Source organism: Mustela lutreola, chromosome 7, assembly GCF_030435805.1.
Source record: "Mustela lutreola isolate mMusLut2 chromosome 7, mMusLut2.pri, whole genome shotgun sequence".
NCBI lineage: Eukaryota > Metazoa > Chordata > Mammalia > Carnivora > Mustelidae > Mustela > Mustela lutreola.
In genome coordinates, this window is record NC_081296.1 from 56399754 (window position 1) to 56426715 (window position 26962).

Here is a 26962-nt window from a genome sequence, read left to right on the forward strand (position 1 = left end):
TCAGTGTTGAGGCTGGTTACATTTCAGAGGAAACTAGTTGGGTCAGGAGGTAAGCAGCTGATTTTAGCACTTGTTTACTTTGAAGGATTTAAGTTTGGGTACCATCATTCTGGGGTTGACTAGTTTCGTTGGGAATTAGAGTGGTCTCAAGTGGCATTGCAAAGTGAATACTGGCCAGTATGTCAGAAGACTGAGTTTCAAGAGAAGTGATTTGAAGGTGAGAGATCAGGTTTAGGGATGAGTACTGAATGTGTGTTTTGGAGGGGAGGGGTCTGGGAATTGCTAGAGGGCACCTGGAATTACTTTCTGGAAAGTGATACAGCTACCCAAAGGTTGGAGTATCAAAGATACAAACCAGCATTATGGTTGTGGCAGAAACCATGTAACAGCATCAGGGCTGACTCATTCCCATGCTGGAAGATTTGCCCCCTTTTAATGGGGAGTGGGATCTGGTATAGTTACCACAGGAAAAGGGATAGACAGGGCTGCTAGAAGGTAGGGGATTCATTGGGAGGCAGAGTTGGCATAGTGTGGAACCTTCCCTCCCGCGTTTACGCTCTTCAGTGTGCAGAATACAGTGTAGGTGGTAGGGAATTTAATCCCCAGGACTAGTTTCCCGCAGCAGGAGAGTGTGCCTCTAGCCAGGCCCCCTTTTTTTTTTTTCAAGCAAGCTGCAGGCTTCGCCTCGGCCCTAGAAACCGGATAGGCCTCTCCGTGCGCTCTCAACCTAACCCGCGGTGGCGGGGGAGGGGGAAGCTTTTTCTGGTCCCGCCCTTTGCGCTGTTTTGCGTTCTTGCGCTTGTTGTGAGTGGCAGTAGGGTTTAGCCAATGAAGACGCGGGGCGGGCGGGAGCATCAAGTTAGGTTGCGCAGGAGGTGGGGGGAACTGGTGCTGGAGAGACAGCGAGAGGGGCGAACCGGCCCCCCACGGCCGCTGCAGGTAAAGGCATCTCTCTTAGCCCGCTGTGTTGAGGCACAGCTCCTTTTCTCCTTCAGGTTTTTGTCGGGCCTTCCAGCCTGTAGCTTCCGCCCTAACATTGCTCCCACCCGGGCATCCACACCCCCCCCACCCCCCGCATCTTCCCGTCTTGGCCATCCCCACCCAGGAGGGTACCCCGCTAGCTCCCTCCGTCAAGTGCATGTACCTCATTTCTATTTTGGGGGCGCCAGTTGCCTGAAATCTCTCCCCTTCTGCTGTATGGGCCTTACTGGCAACAACCCCGGCAGTATGAGCAGGTAATGTACCCGGGTCCCCGCCACCCCCACCCCCTGTAGCGTTTCCCTCTCAGCCAACCCCTCACTTCCTTACCTTTCCCCTTCTCTTCTTTCGTATGAGTATTTAATTTCTGTAGTTTCCCGTTGGTTCCCTGAATATACGTACATGGTTTTAGCTTTCATAGTTGCTTTTTACTTTTTCTCTTATTCAGAAAGGCTCACTTTACCAGCCATGTTTGCCCCCAAATGTCCATACCCCTGATTGAGGTGTGAGTGCTTTTTCCTTCAGTAATTGGGAAAACAAAAACAGTAGCCACATATTTGGAAGTGAGAATGGTGAAGATAGAGAAAATGGCCTAGGATCTTGATCTTCTTGAGGAAATCTGAGTGCCTCCAAGTTAATAGCTCCATTTCTTATGCTCTGTGTCCTTCCATCCTGATCCCTTGCTAACCCTAAATTGTGATTACATTCACCTTGGATGTTTACTTCCCATTTCTTTATAAGATTTGAGGCTCTTTGGGTCTTACAGATGTCTCTGTGGTACAGCTTTTAAATTCTTCTTTTTAAAAATTATGTTAATCATTTTCATTTTAGGCCTTCTGATTATTTTATTTTCAAGGGATTTCTTATTTAGATTAAGCTGCTTCTGACCATCTTGTGTTTCAATAACATGTGTTTATGTCTGTCTTCAGCTGAGCCTCTTGAAAGGATACAGTTTCCAATAACAAGATTCATACTTTGAAGTAAAATAGTTTGTTGTTTTCTGAATCTTTGAGCAGTTAGAGGTTAAGTGGGCATGGGTGGTATTTTCTGGAAGTGCCTATTACCAAAAAAAAGTATTTGTCAATATGGCGTTAGTTCATTATCTTCTAAGAGGATTAACAGTACAGAGAAGTCTGGAAAATGGATGTCTGTAGTTCAGTTTATATAATTTCATTTATTGGACAGCTGGACTAATCTCTGTTGCAGTGTTTCTTATCCATCATAAACAATAAACTATGATAAACTCCCTTTTGAGAGATTGTAAGAAATCTTATCCTACCATAGGGATCTTGATAACCCTTCAAAACCAGGCATGCTTCTCCACCCCTTGCCCCCTGTTGTGTTTTATAGATCCTCACTGGCCAGGAAGATTTTGTTTAGTTTTATTGACTATAAATACCCAAAACACTGAGATGTGTTCTTCCTTTTCCATTTGATAAATATAAAATTATGACATTGAGTATGCACTTTCAAACTACACATATTTTTCATCCCCTGGTTGAGAATCACTACTTTGTTGAAAGGTATGGGGAGATTGCAATGGAAGGTATAGAGTAGAATGAAAACAAAGTCCTTTACAGACGTATTGTTATTGAAATGGGCAAGGGAAAGGAGACTGGTAAAATAAAAATAGAAGAGTTGGGATTTTACAGATTTCTTTAAAAAAAAAAAAAAGGAAATATATCAAAGGTGGTAAATCTGCAGAACATCAGTTTATACTTACTTCATGGAGAAGGAATACTTCTCCCTTTAAAAGAAGGTGAGATGAAAGGCTGTTAACATAAATTGTTTAACATTAACTGGCTTGTTACACGGAGATTATAGATAGGTGGCCTTGGATTCTAACCTTAACCGGCTGGTATGTTTCACTTCTGCCCAGTTCCCCTAAGGTTTCTGTCATGAGTTTAAAATTATGGAAAGTGAATATGTGCAATTCTCAAACTCTGTCGTTCCTTTTGAGCATTTATGTGCATTTCTTATTGGGGCAATGGTAGGCCATGACTGGCTTTTCATTCTCAATATGAAAGAAGTCTGGTATGACTTCTTTAGGCAATGGTTTTACTTAGGGATATTTAAGTGCTTCATATATTTGAAAGCTTAACATCTATTTGTTTATTCTTTAAGATTTTCTTTATTTGAGAGAGCACAAGCCAAGGGGTTCTGGGGGGAGAGTAGCAGAGGGGGAAGAGAAAGAAGCAGAGCACTCCCCCTGAGCAAGGAGCTGGATGTGGGCTTGATCCCAGGACCCCCAAGATCATGACTTGAGCTGAGGGCAGACACTTAACCAACTGAGCTCCTCAGGTGCCGTTTAACATCTGTTTATTGTTGCTACCAGCAATTGAACCATAGAAAGATAATTCATGGGATAGATGAGCTTGGTAGAATAGGCCAGATGTGCATATAGCCAGGATGACCCACAAAGTAGGAATGGAAGGAGAGTTGAAGAAAGTTAGAGGTATGATGGAAGAAGGTTTCATCTTTGAGAATCAAAGACAACTTAAACATGGAAATTAGAAAAGAATCAGGAGACTAGGATTAAAAAATATGTACAAAATGAATTAGATCAGTAGAAGTGAGTTGATGTGAGGGGACTGAGAAGTGGTGAAACGTGGTGTGGCATTAAATCAGTGGTGATGTTTTTAAATTACGAGGTCCAGACTGAACTGGGGAAGTAGAAATTTGGCCCCAAAATTGGGAAGGGAGATAAATGATAAATGTATTGATTGACCTTTAAAAACTTAACTCTCTCTTTCTCTCTCTTTTAAAAAAGATCTTATTTATTTATTTGACAGAGAGAGATAGACAGCAAGAGAGAGAACACTAACAGGGGGAATGAGAGAGGGAGAAGCAGGCTTCCTGCTGAGCAGGGAGCCTGACATGGGTCTCAAACCCAGGACCCTGGGATCATGACCTGAGCCGAAGTCAGATGCTTAACAACTGAGCCACTCCGGTGCCACTAAAAACTTACTCTTGAGTTGTTTTGAGAGTAAGGAAATATTTCAGAAACTGTTAGCCTTGTTTCTCCCATGAAAAAAGTGAGATTTCTGTCTGAGATCAGGCTGCTATGGAGGAAAAGAATAAATAGCAAGGAATAGTGGAAAGGAGAAAATCCTTCCTGCCTCATGGAAGAAGAGACAGGTTATAAACTATTAGCATAAACTTCTAGTTAGAGGAAACATTTATTGTAGTTTTTGTATGACACCTAATTAGATCTGTTTAATGTAACTTCTGTGACAGTGAACAGATGAAAGATAATAAGTAGCCAAGTAGGGCATAGCTAGAAAAAAGCTGATGGTAGTGTTGAGGAAATTCATAAAATTATTGAGTAGATTTTTGTTGAATCAAGAAATACATAAAACTTTTCTCATTGTCATTTGGAGCAACTTTGGGGCAAGTATTAGGAGAAGCTGGAATGAGCTGGTGGAATAGTTTGGCCAAAAGTGGGAAGCGATAGGGATTCTGGGGGAGATGTGAAGGATGTATTTACCAAAACAAGGAAGATCTTGTTTAATATTGGTAGAGCGGCCACATGTACTTTGTAATTTTGTTGTGCCAACTACTGATCAGTCTGTTCTCTTTAAATCTGAGTTTCTGGGCTATTTACCCACATTTTATTGTTTTATAAGGGTACCTGGGATAAGTTGAGGAAGGGAAAAGTAGTTTGTGGGTTTTAGGGAAAAGTCTTCAGTAAAGTCTATATTCTGTCACTGACAAATGTCTTCCAGTGTCCTAAAAGTTAAGAGAAAAGGTCTTATCAACCAAGGCTTTCCTGAATGGTCAAGTATAGACATCATATACAGAGAACTTTCATATTTTCATATAGTTTAGTTATATGGTGGTGTACTCCTAATTCCTTGTTTTAGTTTTTCCTTTTTCCAACATTTTCACGAACTTATATCTTCAGATGTAGATTTCGTAAACGTATTTTCAGTTATTTGTAGGACAGTTTTTCAAGATGGGAAGTTACTGTCTCATCTTAAAATCAGAGATACCATTTAGTTTTTAAAAGGTCTGAATGGTTCATTCCATATACTGCAGCCAAATATATTAATTCATTAAGTATTTTTTTTGGTATCTTCTGTGTGTGTGATACCCTCCTGGTTCTTTTGGGGATCCACACATAACTAAGATATGGTTCCTACCATCCAGGAACTTTTTGTCTCTTGGGGAAAGAGCAGCTGGAACCATGCAGGGTTGTGCAGAGTGTGCATTGCACAAATTCATTATCATCATTGATAATATGTTTAGTATGGCAGTTTTCCAGTAGATGGCAGACAAGCATCTTAAGGAGCAGGCAGCTTTTTATAATTTGCACAAAGGAACCATTTGGGCCTTCAGAGAATATGGACATGAGACCGGTCATTTTAGTAAAATATTAAGTACAAGTGTTTTAAATAAGGTGCAGACAACACTGTGAGTATTTTAAGGAAGGTGAAAGGACCAAGTCATCACAAATTGCTTTGCTGTGAAAGGGGCAGAGTTTCAGAGCTCACCTTTTGGAATAAAAGGAAGACCTTTGAAAGGGTAGGAAAGATTTCAGCTGGGAGAGATGCTTGGGAGTGGGGGAGGGTACATTCTAAGCAGAAGCTACAGCATAATAGACAAAGTCATGCAGATAGGAATCACATTAGGGGAACTGTATAGTCTAGTTGGCCTGGAATGTAGGTTATATATAGGAAATGATGAGAGAAAAAGTTGGGAATATAAGTGGAACTAAAATGTACAAGTCTCTTTTTTTTTTAAGATTTTGTTTATTTATTTGACAGATAGTGAGAAAGGGATTACAAGCAAGGGGAGTGAGAGGGAGAAGCCGACTTCCTACTGAGAAGGGAGCCCAATGTGGGGCTCAATCCCAGGATCCCAGGACCATGCCCTGATCCCAAGGCAAATGTTTAACCGACTGAGCCACCCAGGCACCCCTAAAATGTACAGTTCTTTGAATTTCTTGCAAAGGATGTTTTTGATCTCAAATATGAGAAAGGGGGAAGGGAGTTAACAGAAATAGTATATATAGATTGATATGTTAGCTAGAATAAAGTTTGGGAACTTCTGGGTAAAATCACACTGAAAATGTAGCAAGATTGGGCACTTGGATGGCTCAGTCTGTTAAGCAATCTGCTTTTGGCTCAGGTCTTGATCCCAGGGTTTTGGAAGGGAGTCCCACATCAGGCTCCCTACTCCACCGGGAGTCTGCTTCTCCTTCTGCCCCTCCCCTCATTCAATCTCTCATGTTCTCCTGCTCTCTCTCTCTCTCAAATAAATCAATAAAATCTTAAAAAAAAGAAAAAGTGTAGCAAGGTTGTACTGTGAGTTTGATTAAAAGTGGTTATTTTTGCCAGTAGTAAGTGAAAGCATCTAAAATACAAGGGAAATTTATGAAATGCAATGTATTTCAGAAACCTTTATCTACAGTCATTGAAATGCTACTGGCATATTGTTAAATTCTGTCAACTTAACCTGAAATAAAGTGAGTGAATGCTATACTCCTGATCTCTACCTAAGAATGGTAATTGTAGAAAGAAATGGACAGAGACAGCCAAGAGATCTTGACAGACAGAAACTTCAAAGTGTGTAGGTGTTTAAGAGCCCAAAAAGGAGTTTGGTTTATTTCTTTTATAGTTTTAGGTTAAAGCAAAAATGTGGGTGTTCTTTCTGCTGTGTCTCTGTCCTCAGATTACCTCACATTTCCGTTTTCTCTTATTATTTTGATGCCAGTTGATATTAAGGTAGTTCCTAAGAAGGAGAAGTTTTCCTTGAGGTCACCAATTTTGCTTATTTTCCATTTGTCTTCTCACAACAGGAGTTTCACCATCTTCCTCTGAAGACCTAGCCATCTTGCTCCATGAAGGTCAGAACAATCTGACATGCACTTGTTTCTTGCCTCTATACCTGAAGAGTAGTCCTCTTCCATTGTGTACATTTTTTTCTTAATAGGGGAGGGGAGGGGAGAGCCAGTACCCCCCCTCCCCTTCCCTCCCTAGACCTTGGTGAAGTACCCTCCATTGCTTTCCCAAGATGGCAGACCCCATCATGGATTTGTTTGATGACCCAAATTTATTTGGCCTGGACTCTCTGACTGATGACAGCTTCAACCAGGTCACACAAGACCCCATTGAGGAAGCCCTTGGACTACCAAGCTCTCTGGACTCCTTGGATCAGATGAACCAGGATGGTGGAGGTGGTGATGTGGGGAATTCATCAGCAAGTGACCTGGTCCCCCCACCAGATGAGACAGCCCCCACAGAACTTCCCAAAGAATCGACAGCTCCAGCTCCAGAATCTTTAACTTTGCATGATTATACCACTCAGCCCGTCAGCCAGGAGCAGCCAGCCCAACCTGTCTTACAGACACCAACGCCAACATCAGGACTTTTGCAGGCCTCCAAGAGCCAGGAGATCCTGAGCCAAGGGAATCCTTTCATGGGTGTCTCTGCCACAGCTGTCTCCTCCAGTAGTACTGGAGGACAACCGCCTCAGTCAGCCCCTAAGATTGTTATCCTTAAGGCCCCACCAAGCTCCTCAGTCACTGGTGCCCACGTGGCACAAATTCAGGCCCAAGGTATCACCAGCACAGCTCAGCCCCTGGTGGCTGGCACAGCCAATGGTGGAAAAGTTACTTTTACCAAAGTGCTAACCGGCACTCCCCTTCGACCAGGTGTTTCCATTGTCTCTGGTAATACAGTGTTGGCCGCCAAGGTCCCTGGGAACCAGGCTGCTGTTCAGCGCATTGTCCAGCCCAGCCGACCAGTAAAGCAGCTGGTCCTACAACCAGTTAAGGGTTCAGCTCCTGCTGGAAACCCTGGGGCCACAGGGCCCCCACTGAAGCCTGCAGTTACACTGACCTCTACACCTACTCAGGTGACTTGAGTGAAAGGGGGAGGTGAATTTTGGTTTAGTAGAGGGCCCAGCAACTGTGTGAGAAGAGAGCACATAAGACCTATCTCTAGGAAATCCTGTTTAAATTCTACCTATGCTTCTTTAAAAAATCAGTTAGCATTGACAGCCACATACTTGCTACTTACCAGGTGAAAGCAGTTAATGTTGACATATTTTTTTGAGCTCTTATTACATGTTTACACTGTGCCTAGCTGGTCTTGAACAAGACAGACACAGTCCCTGTCCTTACAGAGCTCACGATCTGCCAGGAAGGCAGACAGTAAACAAGAACTCACAATACTGTATGATACAAAGCTTTATGAGAAATACTGGATGCTATGGGAACAGTCATTATTTATTTATATTTGCAAGACTTACTGAAGCTATGTGTATATTTTCCCTGTTCTTATTACTGAGATTGTCCTCCTTTATCCAGTGAAAAGGCTAGTTTCTATTGTAAGAGAGTAGAGGTTCTAGCCTCTGAATAAAGGGCCAAAAGAGTTTGTGGGGGAGGGGATGGTATTAAAATAAGTAGGACCAATGGAAAGAAGCTATGAGGAGGTGGATTATAAAGACTTTTGTTCTAATAGACTGCCAGAAAATGGAATGACTACCTTAGAAGATAGCCTTCCATCAGGAGTTTGTGAAAAATAGGCCTGATACCCACTGGGCAGAGGTGTTACAGAGAAAACTCAATCAGGACAGATAAGAGGACGAAAAAAATGAATTGTACTGTGTCTTCTGACTCTGAGTTTTGATGGTTCTAGGATGAGGAACACTGGTGTAAATACTTAAGAGTATATCATTCTTTAATGTTGCACCTCTTGCAATTTCCTTTCTTCACTCTAGGGTGAATCAAAACGCATCACCCTGGTCCTCCAGCAGCCACAGTCTGGAGGTCCCCAAGGACACCGGCATGTCGTTCTAGGGAGTCTACCAGGCAAGATAGTGTTACAGGGCAACCAGCTGGCAGCCCTGACCCAAGCCAAGAATGCTCAGGGGCAGCCCGCCAAAGTAGTAACTATCCAGCTGCAGGTGCAACAGCCACAGCAGAAAATCCAGATTGTACCACAGCCGCCAGCATCACAACCGCAGCCGCCCTCAACCCAGCCAGTGACTCTCTCCTCTGTGCAGCAGGCTCAGATAATGGGGCCCGGACAAAGCCCAGGACAAAGACTTTCCGTACCACTGAAGGTCGTGCTGCAGCCGCAGGTGAGACCTCCACAGGTAGCCCCCTGTTGTCCCCTTCAGCAACCACTCATTGTTGAGTGTGGGGTCCTTGGAGTCATGCCTTGGAACTGAAATGCAGGCTTTTATTTCTTTTACTGTGGAGACTTTGGTTAATTATATGAAGAGATTTGAGGGTCACTGTGAGGTTTGGGATAAGAGGTGATTTATCTAATATTTGTCTTCAAGCTGTTTCATTTACAATCTTTTTCCTGATATTGTTGTGGAGTAGAAGTGATTGGCAGTATTCTTTCATTTGGAAGATAAAGAAGTTGTCCTAAACAGGTCAAGTGATTATCACTCCTCCCACCCCACCCCCCACCCCCTACTGGGATAAAGGTACACCAAGAGTAGAATTTGATTTTATTTACTTTTGGCCTAGAGATCAGGATTAGTCATACAATAATGGAGATGTGTATTGACATTAGGAGCATGGTAAAGGATATTGAAGTTTGCTTTGGCACAATTCTTGCCTTTTCTTATCCCCTTTCAACTTAAAAAAAAAACAAAAACAAAAAAAACCACCAGAACAAAACACTTTTTCCCCCCTAATATGTCCAAGTTCAGTAAGAGTTGTTCCGAATCTGATTCTTAAGGAATTAGAGATGGAAAGTTTCCATCCTATCTGCTTTAGAGCTAGATTTTATTTAGGCCATTTAGCTACAAACATATTGAAATTTTAGTGTCTTTATTTCTGTAGGCTGGCTCTTCCCAAGGGGCCTCTTCTGGGCTTTCCGTAGTTAAAGTTCTAAGTGCCAGTGAAGTGGCAGCTTTGTCTTCACCAGCAAGCTCTGCTCCTCATACTGGGGGCAAGATAGGAATGGAAGAAAATCGCAGGCTGGAGCACCAGAAGAAGCAAGAGAAAGCCAATCGGATTGTAGCAGAAGCTATTGCTAGGGCCCGTGCCCGGGGTGAGCAGAATATACCTCGGGTCCTAAATGAGGATGAATTGCCCAGTGTTCGGCCTGAAGAAGAAGGTGAGAAGAAACGCAGGAAAAAGAGCAGTGGGGAGAGGCTCAAGGAAGAAAAGCCAAAGAAGAGCAAAACATCTGGTACCTCTAAAACTAAGGGCAAGAGTAAGCTGAAGTGAGTACAACCCTTTGCTAATTGGTTGGGACATTTGAGGGAAGTGCACTTGTTTTTAAATTAGTAGTGAGGGGTGCCTGGCTGGCTGAGTCGATAGAGCATGTGACTCTTGATCTCAGGGTTGTTAAGTTTGAGCCCCACATTGGGTGTAGAGATTACTTAGGAAAATAAAACTTAAAAAAATAAATCAGTATTAGAGGAACTACTTTTTTTTTTTTTTTAAAGATTTATTTATTTATTTGAGAGTGAGAGTAGGGGAGAGACACAGAGAGAGAGAGTCTCAAGCAAACTCTGTTCATGGTGCAGAGAGTGATAACGGGCTTGATCTCATGACGCTGAGATCAGGACCTGAATTGAAACCAAGAGTCAGACATTAAACTGGCTGTGCCACCCAGGCACCCCTAGGATCTGCTTGTATTTAGCAGCTATACACATAGTTCAAAGTGATCTATCTGTGACAAGATAGAAAGGCCTTTCTTTTCTTTGTCTCAATGCTTATATGATTTGTTAAACAGAAATGTGCAAATTAGCATATTTTGAAAGAGAAGCAACAAGGCACAGGAAAGATAACTAATTGTTGAATTGGGGGTTAGGATTAAAAGTTGACTGTTTTTATATGTCTTTGTGATTTTGTATCACCGTAGTGTGGAAGAGATTTCTTACTATCCTATACCTACTAGGTATAGCTGCCCTGTTCTTGAATCTCATCTGAACTAGAGAAGATTTTAGCAACCATTGTCAGCCTAAAGGAGTGTCGGCAGAACCAGGGCTTACCACAATCATCTTCTCTTTCCCTTCCGTGTCTTGTAGCTTCACTCCTTTTTCCCTGGCTTCTACCCCTTAGGATTCTTCAGGCTTTGTGGTGGAATTTTAATAATGGTTTATAATTGGAGAGGATTTTTAGCTTAAAAAAAATTTCATATCGCCGGTCTTAGTTAATCCTCAGCAATTGTCAGGCTGGGTATTTTCATCAGTGTTTATATTACAAAAAAGGGACCTAATGTGCAGCTAACGACAGAACTGGAACTAAAGTGAGGCCTTGTAGTTCTTGGGCCAGGATTCTGTTGTCTTATGCCACTTTCCTTCAGGTATTTGTGAGTATAGTAGTAGAAAGGATTAGTCACATCTGGTTGTAAAGGCCAGCCAGTGGCTTAGGAACCCGAATATCTTCTATTTTCAAACACCTTACTCCCTAATGATATGTCGTACTGACTGAAGAGCTAGACACTGCTGTTAGGAAGTTTCATATATGATGGTTTAGATTAATTATATTTTTCTTCTCCTAAATGAATTTGACCCTCACTACAAATGAATTTGGTTTTTCCTTTTTAGCACCATCACTCCTGTGGTGGGTAAGAAGAGAAAGCGTAATACCTCATCTGATAATTCAGATGTAGAAGTCATGCCTGCCCAGTCACCCCGGGAAGATGAAGAAAGCAGCATTCAGGTAAAAGGATTCTGAAAGAACTTAGAAAAATCAAGTTTAATTCTGACAGGCAAACCAGGAATAGATAAAAGAGACTTTAACCCTGTGCATATTTCAAGAATTTTTCTAAAAGAGAGGTAGGCCTAAAAGGTAAAAGAGGTGGGACCTGGTCATGGTTGTGTCTTTTAAAATTTTTATTTTTTAGGCAAAAAGTATATTACCATACTATACAAAAGCAGTAGTCATTTTCTGAATTCCAGTGTTTCAGAAACTAAGCAGCTATGAAATTATGCTTCATGGTTGTTATGACTATGTCAGTACTTTGGTTTCTCTTAGAACTGTTCATCTATTCCTTTGCCTTACCTTTTCTACACTTTAGGGTTCTGACTCTGTGAACTGGGTGCTTAGGCACAATGGTTTTTCCTACCTTTTTAAGGTGAGAAACGCTGGAAGAGAATAAAAGAAGCTGGACCAGAAGAAGTTTGGTCCTCTGTCTCTGATTGTTGCTTTACAGTATCATCTTTGTCTCTGGTTTCCAACCATACACAGAATCTGGTATTAAGATTTGGGAGACCCATGGTACTTCTGAGTAATACTATGGGCCTGGCCAATTTTCTTAGCTACTGTGTCTGAATTTTTCCTTGGTAAATGGAGGCTTGTACTAAACAAACCTTAAGTGCTGCTGTTGTTATTAATACTCAGAAATGCATTCCCTCTTTCTTGATACACTCATTACATTGGCAAACTGATACTTGGGTTTTTCTGGGGAAATTAACATTAAAGACTAGCCAAGATAAAATTGAAAAGGAAAATGAGACAGAAATTTGACTTAACAAACATTAGATATAGTATGAAATAATAATTACTAGGAGTGTGGAATTAGAGAAGAAATAACATTAATAAAGATAATAGAGTCTGGAAATAGATTCAAATGGTTATGAGGATTTAGAATATGAATTAAAATGCCATTTTAAATCAATGAAAAGAAAGAATATTTAATAAATTATGTTAGGACAGCTGGCTACCCATGTAGGAAAAAAATAAAACCAGATTTCTTGTGTCACTTTTTAAACAAATACTAGTTTAATTGAAGTCCAAAGGTAAAACTTGAAATCATGAACTTATTGTAAAACATGGATGAGTTTTTTAAATAATTCTCAGTTTTTTTTTAAAGATTTTATTTACTTATTTCACAGACAGAGATCACAAGTATATAGAGAGGGAGGCAGAGAAAGAGGGGAAAGCAGGCTCCCTGTTGAGCAAAGAGCCCGATGTGGGGCTCGATCCCAGGACCCTGGGATCATGACCTGAACTGAAGGGAGAGGCTTTAACTCACTGAGTCACCCAGGTGCTCCATTCTCAAGTATTTATAAATAATTCTCTCTTTCAAGGGGGTTTTCAGAAGTCATAAAAGGAAAGATAGATATATTTGACAATGTAAAAATTATGTACATGTAACAAAATTCTACAAATAATATAGTCATTAAGAGCATAAATTCTGCAGCAAGAATTCCTTGGTTCTTATCTTTACTACTTACTAACATCGTCACTTCAGGCAAGTCTATTTAACCTCTTGGTGACCCAATTTCCTTATCTCTAAAATGCAGATAATAATGCCTACCAAATGGGTGGTTAGGAGAATTGACTGGAAGCATTTATAAAGCAATTAGGACAGTGCTTAGCTCATGGTAAGACAGCATAGGAAGAGTTATGTATATGTATGTTAAATAAAATAAAGGGTCAGGTTAAGTATGTGTTAAATAATTAGAAGACAAACTGAAGGCAAGTCTTTGTAATAACAAAAATACAAATTTTAAAAGGTGGTGTATTAGTTTGCTAGGGTTGCCATAATAAAATACCACAGACCGTGTGGCTTAAACAGCAAAAACTGATCTTCTCATAGTTCTGAAGTCCAAGATCAAGGAGTCAGCAGGTTTGGTTACCTCTGAGATCTTTCTCTATGGTTTGCAGAAGGCTGCTTTCTTACTATGTCCTTACATGGTCTTTTCTCAGTGTATATATCCTGGTGTCTTTTTGTGTGTCCACATTTCCTCTTGTAATTATGCCATTCAAGTTGAATTAGGGCTCACTCTACCAGCCTCATTTTATCTTAATCGTCTCTCTAAAACTCTTTCTCCAAATACAGCCACATTCTGAGGTACTAGGGATTAGGGTTTCAACATAAGAATTTTGGGGGATTGGGGCATTTTTTAAACTCAGTTAATTGTCTGCCTTTGGCTCAGGTCATGATCATAGAGTTCTTGGATCAAGCCCAATGTTGGGCTCCCTGCTTGGCGGAGTCCGCTTATCCCTCTTCCTCTTCCCCTCCCCCTGCTTATGCTCACACTCTCTCTTGCTCGCTTGTTTACTCTCTCTCTTAAATAAATAAATAAAATTTAAAAAACACACACAAAAAACTTAGAGGTTTATAATTCAGCCCATAAGTGGTAATGCCATTGTTGGCAGTGGAGTTCAGGAAAAGGTGCTTTTCACACAGTTGATGGGAGTATTGAGACAATCTTTCTAGCTAGTCAGTATTTCAATATGTAACAAAATTTAAAATGTCAGTGACTTTGGACTCAATGATTATGCACGAAGGAAACTTTCAAAAGTATGTAATGATGCATATGTATTTCAGCAGTATTTGTAATAGCAGAAATGTCCAAAAATTCATTGTCCATAGAGGAGAAATAGTTAATAAAATTCTGAAAATCTGAACCATAGAATACTGCGTGGCAATTAAAAACAACAAAGTAGAAGGGTGCCTGGCAGGCTAAGTCAGTAGAGTATGTGACTCTTGATCTTGGGATCATGAATTGAACCCCCACATTGGGTGTAGATTTATGAACAAACAAACAAACAACTATTAAAAATAATTTTAGGGCGCCTGGGTGGCTCAGTGGTTAAGCCTCTGCCTTTGGCTCAGGTCATGATCTCAGGGTCCTGGGATCGAGTCCCGCATCGGGCTCTCTGCTCAGCAGGGAGCCTGCTTCCTCCTCTCTCTCTCTCTGCCTGCCTCTCTGCCTACTTGTGATTTCTCTCTGTCAAATAAATAAATAAAATCTTTAAAAAAAAATAATTTTAAAAACCCCACAAATCTGTTGAAGGACATTTGGGTTGTTTCCATTTTGGAGCTATTATGAGTAAGGCTGCAGTGAACAGTTTTATTACTTCTTGGACATGGGTTTTCATTTCTCCTACCTAAGGAATAGGATTGCTAGACCATAGTAGTTACATAAATAAACATTATAACTCTGTAAGAATCTGTCAACTTCCAAAGTGATTGTGTCATTTTACACTTGCACCAGTAATGACAGTTCCAGTTCCACATCTTCAGTATTTGGTTTTGTCAACTACCCATTCTTTTTGAATACTCTTCTGTAGTATTCCATATCTTGATTATACTATAATTTGTTTAACTAGTTCCCTATTGATGGGCATTAAGATTTTTCTCTGGTCTTCTACTATTACAAGTAATGCTACAAAGATTTGTATATATGTGCAGATTTATTCGTAGGGTAGTAACTTTGAAGTGAAATTTCTAGACCAAAGGGTATTGTCAGATTTTCTTTTATAGAGGTTATGCCCATGTGTAGTCTAACCAACAATGTATGTGCAAGTTCCTATTTCAGTATTTGATCAGACTTGCTGCTTTTTACCAGTCTGTTAGGTAGGTGCAAAAAAAGAAAAAAGATATCTCAATTTAGGTATCAGTTATAATTTATTATGAGTGTGAGCATCTTTTTACATTTAAAGCCATTTGTGTTTTTTTCCTACTAACTGTCTATTTATCGTATTTGCCCATCTTTCTGCTCTGTTATGGATCTTTTTCTTAGTTACTCAAAAGAACTCTGTGCTTAGGAAATGGAGTATTTGGTGTTTTCCCCATCAGTTTATTATTTTTCTCAACTTCGTTATAATATGTATATATCTCAAATTTTTTGCAAGGTAAAATTGATCAATTTATTAGAAACGTATTTCCTACTGCCAGATTATAAAAAATTCTTCCACACTTTCTTTTAGAAATGTTACATCTTTTTTTTTTTTTTTTTTTTTTTTTTAAAGATTTTATTTATTTATCAGAGAGAGAGGGGGAGAGAGTGAGCACAGGCAGACAGAATGGCAGGCAGAGGCAGAGGGAGAAGTAGGCTCCCTGCTGAGCAAGGAGCCCGATGTGGGACTCGATCCCAGGACGCTGGGATCATGACCTGAGCCGAAGGCAGCTGCTTAACCAACTGAGCCACCCAGGTGTCCCAGAAATGTTACATCTTTTTAAGATTTTTTTAAAAAGATTTTATTTATTTATTTGTCAGAGAGAGAGAGAGAGAAAACACAAGCAGGGGGAGAAGCAGGCAGAGGGAGAAGCAGGATTCCCCACTGAGCAAGGAACCTGATGTGGGACTTAATTCTAGGACCCTGGGATCATGACCTGAGCCAAAGTCAGACTTAACCGACTAAGCCACCCAGGCATCCCCTTTCTAAGATTTGTAAAAAGATTTTGGAAATCCTTTATTTTTATGTAATTTAGTTTCTTTCAACCTCTAAATAGCTAGCCATTTGTTTCCAGTCCCATTTATAGAATAATCTACTTTTCCCTCACCGATTAGAAGTGCTATTTTTATCATGTTCTATATCCACCTAGTATTTTAGTCTGTATTTGGACATTATTTCATTGACCTGTTTATCTTTTCTTAGAGAGGTTCCAACCTTTGTTAATTGGTATAGCTCTTTTGTGTCCTTAATATCTGGTAAGGCCAAGCACACTTTTCCTGTTTTTCCTGGTTATTCTTTAGTGTTTATTTCTCTCTTTGACTTTTTGAATCAGTTTATCTAAATAAAAAGTTCTGTTAATTTTATTTTGTCATTTTTATGTAATGCATATAATTAGAATTAAGTCTTATTGTAGGACATTGTATTTTATTATTTTTAATTTTATTTATTATTTTATTATTATTATTTTATTATTCAAGTTCTCTTTAAGGCCTCCTGGAGTGTTTTAAAGTTTTTTTCATATAGATTTTACATATTTCTTACTAACTTTAATTTTTTAGATAAGTAATCTTTTTGTTTTTTTATGTAGAATTCTTTCTTTCTTTTTTAAGATTTTATTTATTTATTTGACAGAGCACAAGGAGAGGGAACAGCAGAGGGAGGAGTAGAAGCAGGCTCTCCTCTGAGCAGGGTACCCAGTGCAGAGCTCAAACCCAGGACCCTGAGATCATGACCTGAGCCAAAGGCAGATGCTTAACTGAGCCACCCAGTGCCTCGAATCTTTCCTTTCATTATGTTTTATAGCTCAGTTTACATAAGAATGATAGTTTTAAAAATTGATTTTATGCCAGGGAAGTTTGCTTAATTTCTGTAGTTCTGTGTCTAATAATTCATTTAATTTGTTTGGGTTTTTCAGAGATATAATCATGATTGAAAAATAATCTTTTTTTATTTTTATTTTTATTTATTTATTTTTTTTCAAGATTTTATTTATTTGACAGAGAGAGATCACAGGTAGGCAGAGAGGCAGGCAGAGAAAGAGAGAAGAGGAAGCAGGCTCACTGATGAGCAGAGAGCCCAATGTGGGGCTCGATCCCAAGACCCTGGGATCATGACCTGAGCCGAAGGCAGCGGCTTAACCCACTGAGCCACCCAGGCACCCCGAAAAATAATCTTTTTTTAAAAAAAAACTATTTATTTATTTGACAGACAGAGATCACAAGTAGGCAGAGAGGCAGGCAGAGAGAGAGAGCGGAGGAAGCAGGCTCCCTGCCGAGCAGAGAGCCCGATGTGGGGCTTGATTCCAGGACCCTGGGAACATGACCTGAGCCGAAGGCAGAGGCTTTAACCCGCTGAGCCACCCAGGCACCCCTGAAAAATAATTTATCTTTCTATCCTTCCCAACTTTTTATCATGAACTACAAAGTATTACTTAAATTACTTAATTAAAAAATATTTTACTCGGGGTGCCTGGGTGGCTCAGTCAGTTGAGCATCTGACTCTCGGTTTCAGCTCAGGTTGTCATCTCAGGGTTTTTAGATTGAGCCCCAAGTCCAGCTCTATGCTCAGTGTGGAGTCTGCTTGGCACTTTTTCCCTCCCCTAGGTCTGTGTGCAATGTGCATGCACACTCTGTCTCCAAAATAAATAAAATATTACAAAAGTGTTTTTTCAACCACTTGAAAGAATAACGTAAATCTAAAATGTATTGATGCGGAAAACTCCCCTAAAAAGTACTGTTAACAAAAAGGTAAGTAGCAGGGACGCCTGGGTGGCTCAGTTGGTTGGGCAGCTGCCTTCGGCTCGGGTCATGATCCCAGCGTCCTGATATCGAGTCCCACATCAGGCTCCTTGCTTGGCGGGGAGCCTGCTTCTCCCTCTGCCTGTACTGCCACTCTGCCTGCACTGTGCTTGCTCTCTCTCTCTCTCTCTGGCAAATAAATAAAATCTTTAAAAAAAAAATGGTAAGTAGCAGAACAATGCTGTAATCATCATATAGTATGATTCTATTTATTAAAACAGAAAAACCTTAGAACTAAAACAGAAAGCAAAATTAGTAACAAAACATTCTTGCACCTTGGCACTTCAGGGTTGCTCCTTATAGAAAGCACATTGTACCCTTCATTTTACCAGAGTTTCTTGGCAGTAGTATCCAGGTTACTTTCAGGTGGATTCTGGTTCTTTGAAAAAACAGTTTGGCAAATTAATTTGTATTTGGTACATAAAGAATATGGTTTGATATCACATAATTTTGTAAATAAGCTCTTTATCTTTTTGGCTTGGTTTTTCGTAGGGATTTTGGAGTAAAATAAATATATGACTATAGGCAAATAGTTTTAAAGGTTTTTCTCTTTGATATATCTACATAGTTATTTTAACCATTCTTTCCGCTACAGAAAAGACGCTCAAACCGCCAAGTTAAGCGAAAAAAATATACAGAGGATCTGGATATAAAGATCACAGATGATGAAGAAGAAGAAGAAGTGGATGTAACTGGTCCAATAAAAACTGAGCCTATCCTCCCTGAACCCGTGCAGGAACCAGATGGCGAGACTTTGCCTTCCATGCAGTTCTTTGTGGTAAGCTGAGAACTTAAGCAATATGAGAGGTTGTCCTGCTCCTCACAGTCTCTATTGACTAACTGCATTTTTTGCTACAGGAGAATCCCAGTGAAGAAGATGCAGCCATAGTAGACAAAGTGCTTTCTATGCGGATTGTGAAGAAGGAGGTAAGGCCTTAACCCTTCATGTCAACCCATAATGCTGCATTCACAGGCTCTATTTAATAAACACCTTTGGATGCCAGGATATATTAGTAAAGTATAGTTATGGTGGAGGGAAGTTACCTAGAAAATAGGAACTGTCTTATTGCCTCTTCTTTTGGTTTTCTGTTTAAGATGGATAGACTTATTTTTTCCAGCTGTCAGATCTCTTGTATTGGAGTACTAGGTTAGTTCTTTAATCCCTCAGTCACTAATACACTCTAGGAACATTGGTATGAAGCTCTACCATGAGTAGTGAAAATTAAAGCTTCTTTCTTTGACAAATAAGGTTATTAATAACTATGATTTCTTTCTTCTCAGCTTCCTTCTGGACAGTATACTGAGGCAGAAGAATTCTTTGTCAAGTACAAGAACTAGTATGTGATCTGTGCAAAAAGCTTTTCACCCTAAACCCACAGGGTTGTAAAAAGTTCTCCTGTATAGTCCATCCTGGGTGGGAATGTGTCCCTTTTTAATAGTCTCCTAGCCCAATTGTTGTTTTCTTTTGAGGAAAATGTCTATTCAGAGAGGAGTTTGGGAATTGCGTTTCTCTTCCTGTTTCCCAACAGGAAGGGTGGGGTAAGGGTGGTTCCTGATAAAATCCCTTGTGATTCTCTATACCTTAATTTAACATTATGACCTTTCTACTCAGACTGGTCAGTGGACCAGCAGAATTAGCATCATTTGGGTGCTCGTTAGAAATGTGAACTTTCAAGCCTGCCCCAGACCAGGTGTTTGTGTGCAAAATCAGTCTTAAGAAGCACTTACCATTGTGCCTGCTTCTGGCTTATCCCCAAATCTAGCCTACCCTTTCTCACAGCATGACCAGCTATTTCCATCCCCTTCAGCTCCTATCTACACTGTGAATGGGCTACCATCTCCCAACTAGAGAAGGATAAAAGGATCCATCAAAAACTAAAGCGCTTCAAAACCAAAATGGCTCAGATGAGACACTTCTTCCATGAGGTAATTAGGAATAGGTATTGCCTATCGTTTATTTCACAGAAGCAAAAATTATTGGGGTTATCAGTCTTGACTGATTACTTAAGACATATTTGTTTTGTGTACATGGGTATGAAGTCTTAATTTTGATCATTGGACTTTCCTAATTTAGTTGCCCCATGCTTTGTTTTACTAGGTCTAAATTAGGTCTTTTTATAAGTTTGTAGGATGTTTTGGTATTGACTTACTCAGTATTCATGAAGTATTTTCAAGATGGATTTTAAACTGACCTCTCATCCACTTGAGGCATTCTTCTTCTAATGTCAATCTATAGCCGTTGATGGTTTCTGTAGGCATAAGCAACCGTTTCATTAGGAAAGAACATTTATTTTTTAAAATTTCTAATCCACTGTAACAAGAAATGGTGATATAGGAGATTTAATTTCCCATAACCATTCCTTTTTTTTTTTTTTTTTAAATTTTTTATTTATTTATTCGACAGAGATCACAAGCAGGCAGAGAGACAGTCAGAGAGAGAGAGAGGAAGGGAAGCAGGCTCCCCGCTGAGCAGAGAGCCCAATGCGGGGGCTCGATCCCAGGACCCTGAGATCATGACCTGAGCCGAAGGCAGAGGCTTTAACCCACTGAGCCACTCCTCCGCCCCTCCCATAACTGTTCTTAACTACTGGATAAACACTGGAGTATGCATTAAGGGTCCCTTTTTTCTTTTTTTTTTAAGATTCCATTTATTTATTTGACATACAGAGATCACAAGTAGGCAGAGAGGCAGGCAGGGAGAGAGAGGAGGAAGCAGTCTCTCCGTGGAGCAGAGAGCCCAATGTGGGGCTCAATCCCAGGACCTCGGGATCACGGCCCGAGCCGAAGACAGAGGCTTTAACCCACTGAGCCACCCAGGCACTCCTCCCATAACCGTTCTTAACTACTGGTAAACACTGGAGTATGCATTAAGGGTCTTTTGAGCCATAGTTTAACTGTCCATTTTGCTTTGAAAGCTTTGTGTATATATATATGCCTTTGCTGAATTGGGGTTTGTCATCTTTAGCATATATATAGAACTGCATGCCTTGAGAAGACAGATTCTTTTTCAAAGCTTCTTAGAGCTAAAGGGAAAAAGTTCTAATAAGAAAGATTGAAGGAAGGAACTAAATGCATAGTTTTAGCAAAAAAACCCCTCAGTTCTGCCTGAATATATATGATAAAGCTAACTTGACCACCAGGTTTGCAAATAAATTAACTATTTCTCATCACCTGGAGGGGCAAGTAGGACCATGTAGTTTTATAATTTCTTTTTATATGAAAGTAATAATTGGGTTGTGTTTTTTCATCTATGTTCTTTTAAAACATAATTTGTGAAATGTACAATGAAACTGTAATACCATTCCAGCCGATATTAGATGTACAATTTGTGACTCTTGAACCAGTCTCTACTAACTCATATGCCAATTAAATCTTCATATATAGGTAGGCTATTTAACCAAATCAGTCATTCATTTATTCATCATTTATCATGTGCTAGTTTTTATGGAGAACAAACCAGATATGGACTGTGTTACCATACAGCTCACCGTCTAATTGGGGAGAGAGAAATATTAAAAAATAATTCTAGGGGCGCCTGGGTGGCTCAGTGGGTTAAGCCGCTGCCTTCGGCTCAGGTCATGATCTCGGGGTCCTGGGATCGAGTCCCACATCGGGTTCTCTGCTCAGCAGGGAGCCTGCTTCCCTCTCTCTCTCTCTCTCTCTCTCTGCCTGCCTCTCTGCCTCTCTGTCTACTTGTGATCTACTTGTGATCTCTCTCTGTGAAATAAATAAATAAAATCTTTAAAAAAAAAAAAAAAATTCTAATTGTGTTAAGTGCCAGAAAAGAAAGAGCACAAGGAGCCATAAGGGGAGGGGGAGGAAACACCTACTTTGGATAATTAGGGAAGACTTACCTGAGAATTGAATTATGAATAAGAGCAAGGCTATGAATCCATGTAAATAATATTGCTGGCATGGGAATTAGCATATATGAAGGCCCTGAGACAGGGTGAGGCACTGAAAACAAGGTACAGTTGAACAAAAAAGAGTGAATGGCCCAAAATGAGATCAGAAATTTAGGCAGGCAGTGCATACAGACCTTTTAAGCAGTCTGGTTTTAATTTTGTTTTTATTCTAAGTGCAAAGGAAAATCAATACATTGTTTCAAACAGGTCAAAGACATAATCCAGTGATCACTTTTAAAAGATCACCTAGACTTTGGAGAATGGATTGAAGAAGAGTAAGCATGAAAGTATGAAGAGCAGTAAGAAAGCAGTTGAAGATTTCTAAATAGGAAATATCATGGCTTAAAAGTAGAATGGTTTCAAGTGGATAGAATGGATAGATTAGAATTGACAGGGCTTGGTATGGTGGCTTAAAATGATAGGTTTGTGGTCTGAGCAAATGGGTTCAGGTGGCATCTATTAAAGTATCAAAGATGTTAGAAGCAGCTGATTGGGGGAAATCAAGAATTTAGCTGGGTGGCCCATTTCTTAAGCATCTGTTTTCAGGGTAGCTGGGTGGCTCAGTGGGTTAAGCCTCTGCTTTCAGCTCAGGTCATGCTCTCAGGGTCCTGGGATCAGTGCCCACATCGGGCTCTCTGCTCAGCGGGCAGCCCAGCCCACTTACCCCTCTCTCTGCCTGCTTCTCTGCCTGCTTGTGATCTCTCTCTGTCAAATAAATAAAATTTTGAAAAAAAAAAAAGAATCTGCTTTTGGCTCAGGTCATGATCCCAGGGTCCTGGGATCGAGCCCTGCATCAGGCTCCCTGCTCAACAGGAACTTTCTTCTCCCTCTTCTACTCCCCCTGCTTGTGTTCCCTTTCTTGCTTGTCTCTCTGTCAAATAAATAAATAAAATCGTTAAAAATTTTTTTTTAGTTTAGACTATGTTAACCTTAAAATTCCTTAACCTATCTCTAGTAAGCACAGATACACAAATCTGGATTTTTCAGGTTGCAATTAAAATTTGGATTTTGTCAGCATATAAATAGTTATTAAAACCTTAATAATGATTAAAGCCACCTGAGGGGGGAAGGATTTCTATACATTCTAATAGTTCTGTATTTTTTTATGAAAGTTTTTTCTGTAATAGTATGGATGTGAGCCCAGAACTAAGGCTTTAAGGCTTTTCCCAAATATAGAGGTCCAGGTGAAGGAGAAGGAACTGTATGCCAGAGTGGCAGGAGAAAGATTAGGAAGCAAAGTCACGAAAAGCAATAGGAAGCAAAGTCATGAAAAGCAAGAAGGAAAAGTGTCTTAATAAGGAAGAGTTTTTTCCTTAAAGTTTCTTTAAGATCTTTCTTTGGAGTCTTTGGTTATTTGTTTTCAGATACCACCCAAAGTTGGATACCAATGATTTAGAAGAAAAAGAACCAGTGAAGGTGATTAAGAATTGGCTAAAACCAAAATAAAGGGGGAAGGGCTATTGACAAAAGTGTAGTGTCTCAGAAAACCCAAGGGTTTTTAAAGGAGAGAATTAGGAATTGTGGAATACTTCGTAGAAGTTAAGTGAGATGAGGACAGAAATGTTCCATTATATTTGGCAATTTGGAGATTATTAATAACATCAAGAGTAATTTAGTTGTGTGAAGGAAGTGGAAGGTAGAGTGGAGTAGCTGCTTGGGTATGAAGCAGAACAGAAAAATAGTTGCAGGCAGATGAAGAATAAAGGAGGTCTTTTTAAGATGTGAAATAGTAGAATATATCTGTGTGTTTATGGGAATGATCCAAGAGAGAGTTTCCTAAGAGACTGAGAAGGGGTAGAATCCAGAGAATATATGGAGAGAATGACCTCTGTTAGAAGACACTTACTCTGGTCATAGGTGACAAGATAGGTGCAGATTTAAGTTTTTAAAAAGGATTTTATATGGTGAAAATGGTGGGGGGACTCCCTTCTGAAGGCATCTTTTTAAAAAAAATTTTGAAGTGAGATCACCAGGTAAAGGTGGGATGGAAGGTTGGGTTTACTGGACAGTGATCTTTTGGTCTTACTGTTTGTTTCATAACTCCTCTAGGATGAAGAACCCTTCAATCCAGACTATGTAGAAGTGGATAGGATATTGGATGAGTCTCACAGTATTGACAAAGACAATGGGGAGGTGAGTTGGGGCATGGTAGAACATTGATGGTCTCAGAGATTTCTACTGGTCTGCTTGCTCATCCTTTATTATGAAGATATGGCTGAGAAATCCCTTACACAAAAAGGTATTTTTGAGTTTTTCTGAGGCCTCCTTAGAATGATACTGGGAAGGGGCACCTCGGTGGCTCAGTGGGTTAAGCCGCAGCCTTCGGCTCGGGTCATGATCTCAGGGTCCTGGGATTGAGTCCTGCGTCGGGCTCTCTGCTCAGCGGGAAGCCTGCTTCCTCCTCTCTCTGCCTGCCTCTCTGTCTACTTGTGATCTCTCTCTGTCAAATAAATAAATAAAATCTTAAAAAAATAAAAAAAAGAATGATACTGGGAAGGTAAGGGAATAGGGAGAGAGGCTAAAAGGAAAGCTTCTCATAAAGTCAAACATTGAGCGCTGTAAGTACCAGGAGCTATATTAACAAGTACTCCTTCACCTTGATCTTGTTTTCTCTTAGATTTTATATGGGAGACCCCTGACGTCCGGTTAAAGGTTATAGAAGGGGAGAGGAATAGGGATACTTCACAAATCTCCATATTTATAAATATAAAAATGCCTCCACAGACTCCTAGCTTTCTCCATATCACTGAGAGTTACTTTTTGAACTTACCATCAATTGAATACATTTTCATTTATCATTAAAACCAATCTACTGCATCTGAATCTATACTTTTAAACAGAATATGGAATTGCACTCCCACAGATTCACATTCAGTAGATCTTTAGGTGTGACCCAGAGATCTGGATTTTTAAGTTGTTCTCTAAGAGATTGTCAAACATAGCTTGATTTGGGAATCACTGCACTAAAGCTCTGTTAGCAGATTGGTCATGTGCTAAAACAAACCTGTTGATACAGTTTCATAAATCAGTTTTTTCATTTTCCAAATAAGTTGAAAAGATCTAAGCCACCAGTGAATTCAACATTGTGTCTTTTTAAATATATTTCAAACTTAGACTATGAATCACCGTTCCCTTAGAAACTATCGGTTTCTTTTCACTTCAACTATAAGTTCTTGGTAGGGCCACATTTCATCAAGTTTTTATCACATCTGACCGTTACTCCTTACCCCATGACCAGTAGAGAACAACACAACTTAATTAAAATGTCAGTGCCAGTGGTGAGCTAGGCTCACTCACAAGCTAAATGACATGTGTCCATATATCACCCTTATGGATTCTAAGAATCAGAAGTCTTCCCTCTCTAAAATTCTATGTTTACTCTATTTTAGAAGCCTTTAGGGTCATTCAGAACCTTAGACATCCAAGGCCTATTACAGTTCATTGTCTTCAGATCCTGACAAGCATGCCTCAGAAAACACATTTTCTGCTTTTATGGGTTGGGGTGGGAGTTACTGTTTATTGTTCATTAGCAGGAGGTGAGTGGGGAATGGACCAGTTTTTAGAATGGACATGTTAGCTACTATTAAATTCTTGTCATTTTTAGGATCTCAGCCTTATCAGTCTTGAACATCTTGTGCTCTTACCAACATACTTACCACTCTTAAAAAAGCAATTGATCTTTGGACTGTTGGAAATGGCAAGACAGATGAAAATGTTTTAGTTTCCTGGTGCTATAAATTGTGCTCCAATATTGGATTACAACATTCTGTGAACCCAATTTTCCCCCTCCCCAAAATAAGTTTAATTGGTCATCCTTTTACATGACCTAAGAGTGGAAAACCAGATTATAAATAAGTCCTTGGAAAAGTAAGTTAAGATGCCGGAAATATGTTACCTGGACAAATGGCTTTATGTAGGAAATGACCTGTGTCACTATAATTAAGAAAATAGGGAAAGAGCAGCTAGATTAATTCTAGGGATTCCTTGATCTGTAATTCTGTTGAGGTGCTTATATCTTCAGACTTCTTGCTGGCTGTTTTAGGGGTATTCTGTGAAGTGGTACTAGAGATTCTTACTGATTACACTAGGCCCCATCTAATCCTTTCTTCTTTCTTTCTTTTCTTTTTTTTTTTTTTAAGATTTTATTTATTTGACAGAGATCATAATTAGGCAGATAGGCAGGCAGAGAGAGAGGAAGGGAAGCAGGCTCCCTGCTGAGCAGAGAGCCCGATGTGGGGCTCAATCCCAGGACCCTGGTATCATGACCTGAGCCGAAGGCAGAGACTTTAACCCACTGAGCCACCCAGGTGCCCCTAATCCTTCTTTTTTCATATAGACCAAAAATAGAAATGCAGTCAGGGCAGTGATCAGTTTGAGTCATGAGAACAGGAGCCATTTTACCCCAGGTCACTGCCTGTCCCTTTGCAGCAGAACACATATATAGAGCACAGTACTGTAGTTAGAGCTTTAGTATTTGCCCCTCCTCTCTTCTCTCTTGTTACCTGTCTTCAGTGACACCCCTCCTAGTTACCTCCTAGCTCACAAGCAAATCTCTTTTCCACCATATGACTTCTTTTTGGAGTAGCAACTGCACTCAGAGCTACCGAAGCTCAGAAGCCCAGGGATTTCAACCCTGCTTTGCTCTAATGGGTTAATCCATTCCTCACTTAGGAAAGTAGCCTGGCTTCCACTCTTTCACTGTATTAAATTTGGTGTCAGGATAATAGTATGAAGCAGAGCCCTATCTTTCAGTTTCAACCTAATTCAACATAATGTTGGAAAAGCATTTGTTTTATTTTATTTTTTGCATTTTCATGGTTGATGAGCATAATGTTTCAGTGCTTAGTGTTCTAGAAACTGCTGGGTATAACTTTGCCTCTTAGAACAGATTCTGATAAATTGCTTGGAAAAATGATCCAAGCCATGAATAGTACAGTGCCTCAGCAGGTGAGCCTATGATTGGTATTCCCAGCCTATTTTTTAAAGTATATTTTTCTTTTTAAAGATCTTATTTATTTATTTGACAGACAGAGATCACAAGCAGGCAGAGAGGCAGGCAGAGAGAGAGGAGGAAGCAAGCTCCCTGCTGAGCAGAGAGCCCGATGCAGGGCTCAATCCCAGGACCCTAGGACCATGACCTGAACCAAAGGCAGCGGCTTTAACCCACTGAGCCA

The 26962-nt window shown here is 40.1% G+C and overlaps 1 protein-coding gene across 6 annotated transcripts in view; it reads left to right on the forward strand.

The window, feature by feature from the left end:
* CHD8 (chromodomain helicase DNA binding protein 8) overlaps window positions 1-26962 on the forward strand; it is a 63534-nt gene that overhangs the window by 14099 nt on the left and 22473 nt on the right. For 3 of the 6 annotated variants that reach the window (XM_059180952.1, XM_059180949.1, XM_059180951.1), the window contains exons 2-10: window positions 6779-7836; window positions 8704-9066; window positions 9782-10167; window positions 11500-11614; window positions 18479-18661; window positions 18742-18810; window positions 19165-19220; window positions 19692-19809; window positions 23838-23921. In XM_059180952.1, the coding sequence (XP_059036935.1) occupies window positions 6994-7836; window positions 8704-9066; window positions 9782-10167; window positions 11500-11614; window positions 18479-18661; window positions 18742-18810; window positions 19165-19220; window positions 19692-19809; window positions 23838-23921 (2217 nt within the window). In that variant the 5' untranslated portion in view covers window positions 6779-6993. Of the gene's footprint in view, window positions 1-842; window positions 940-6778; window positions 7837-8703; window positions 9067-9781; window positions 10168-11499; window positions 11615-18478; window positions 18662-18741; window positions 18811-19164; window positions 19221-19691; window positions 19810-23837; window positions 23922-26962 lie in introns of those variants that run through there. The other 3 variants (XM_059180950.1, XM_059180955.1, XM_059180954.1) reach the window with 3 other exon arrangements.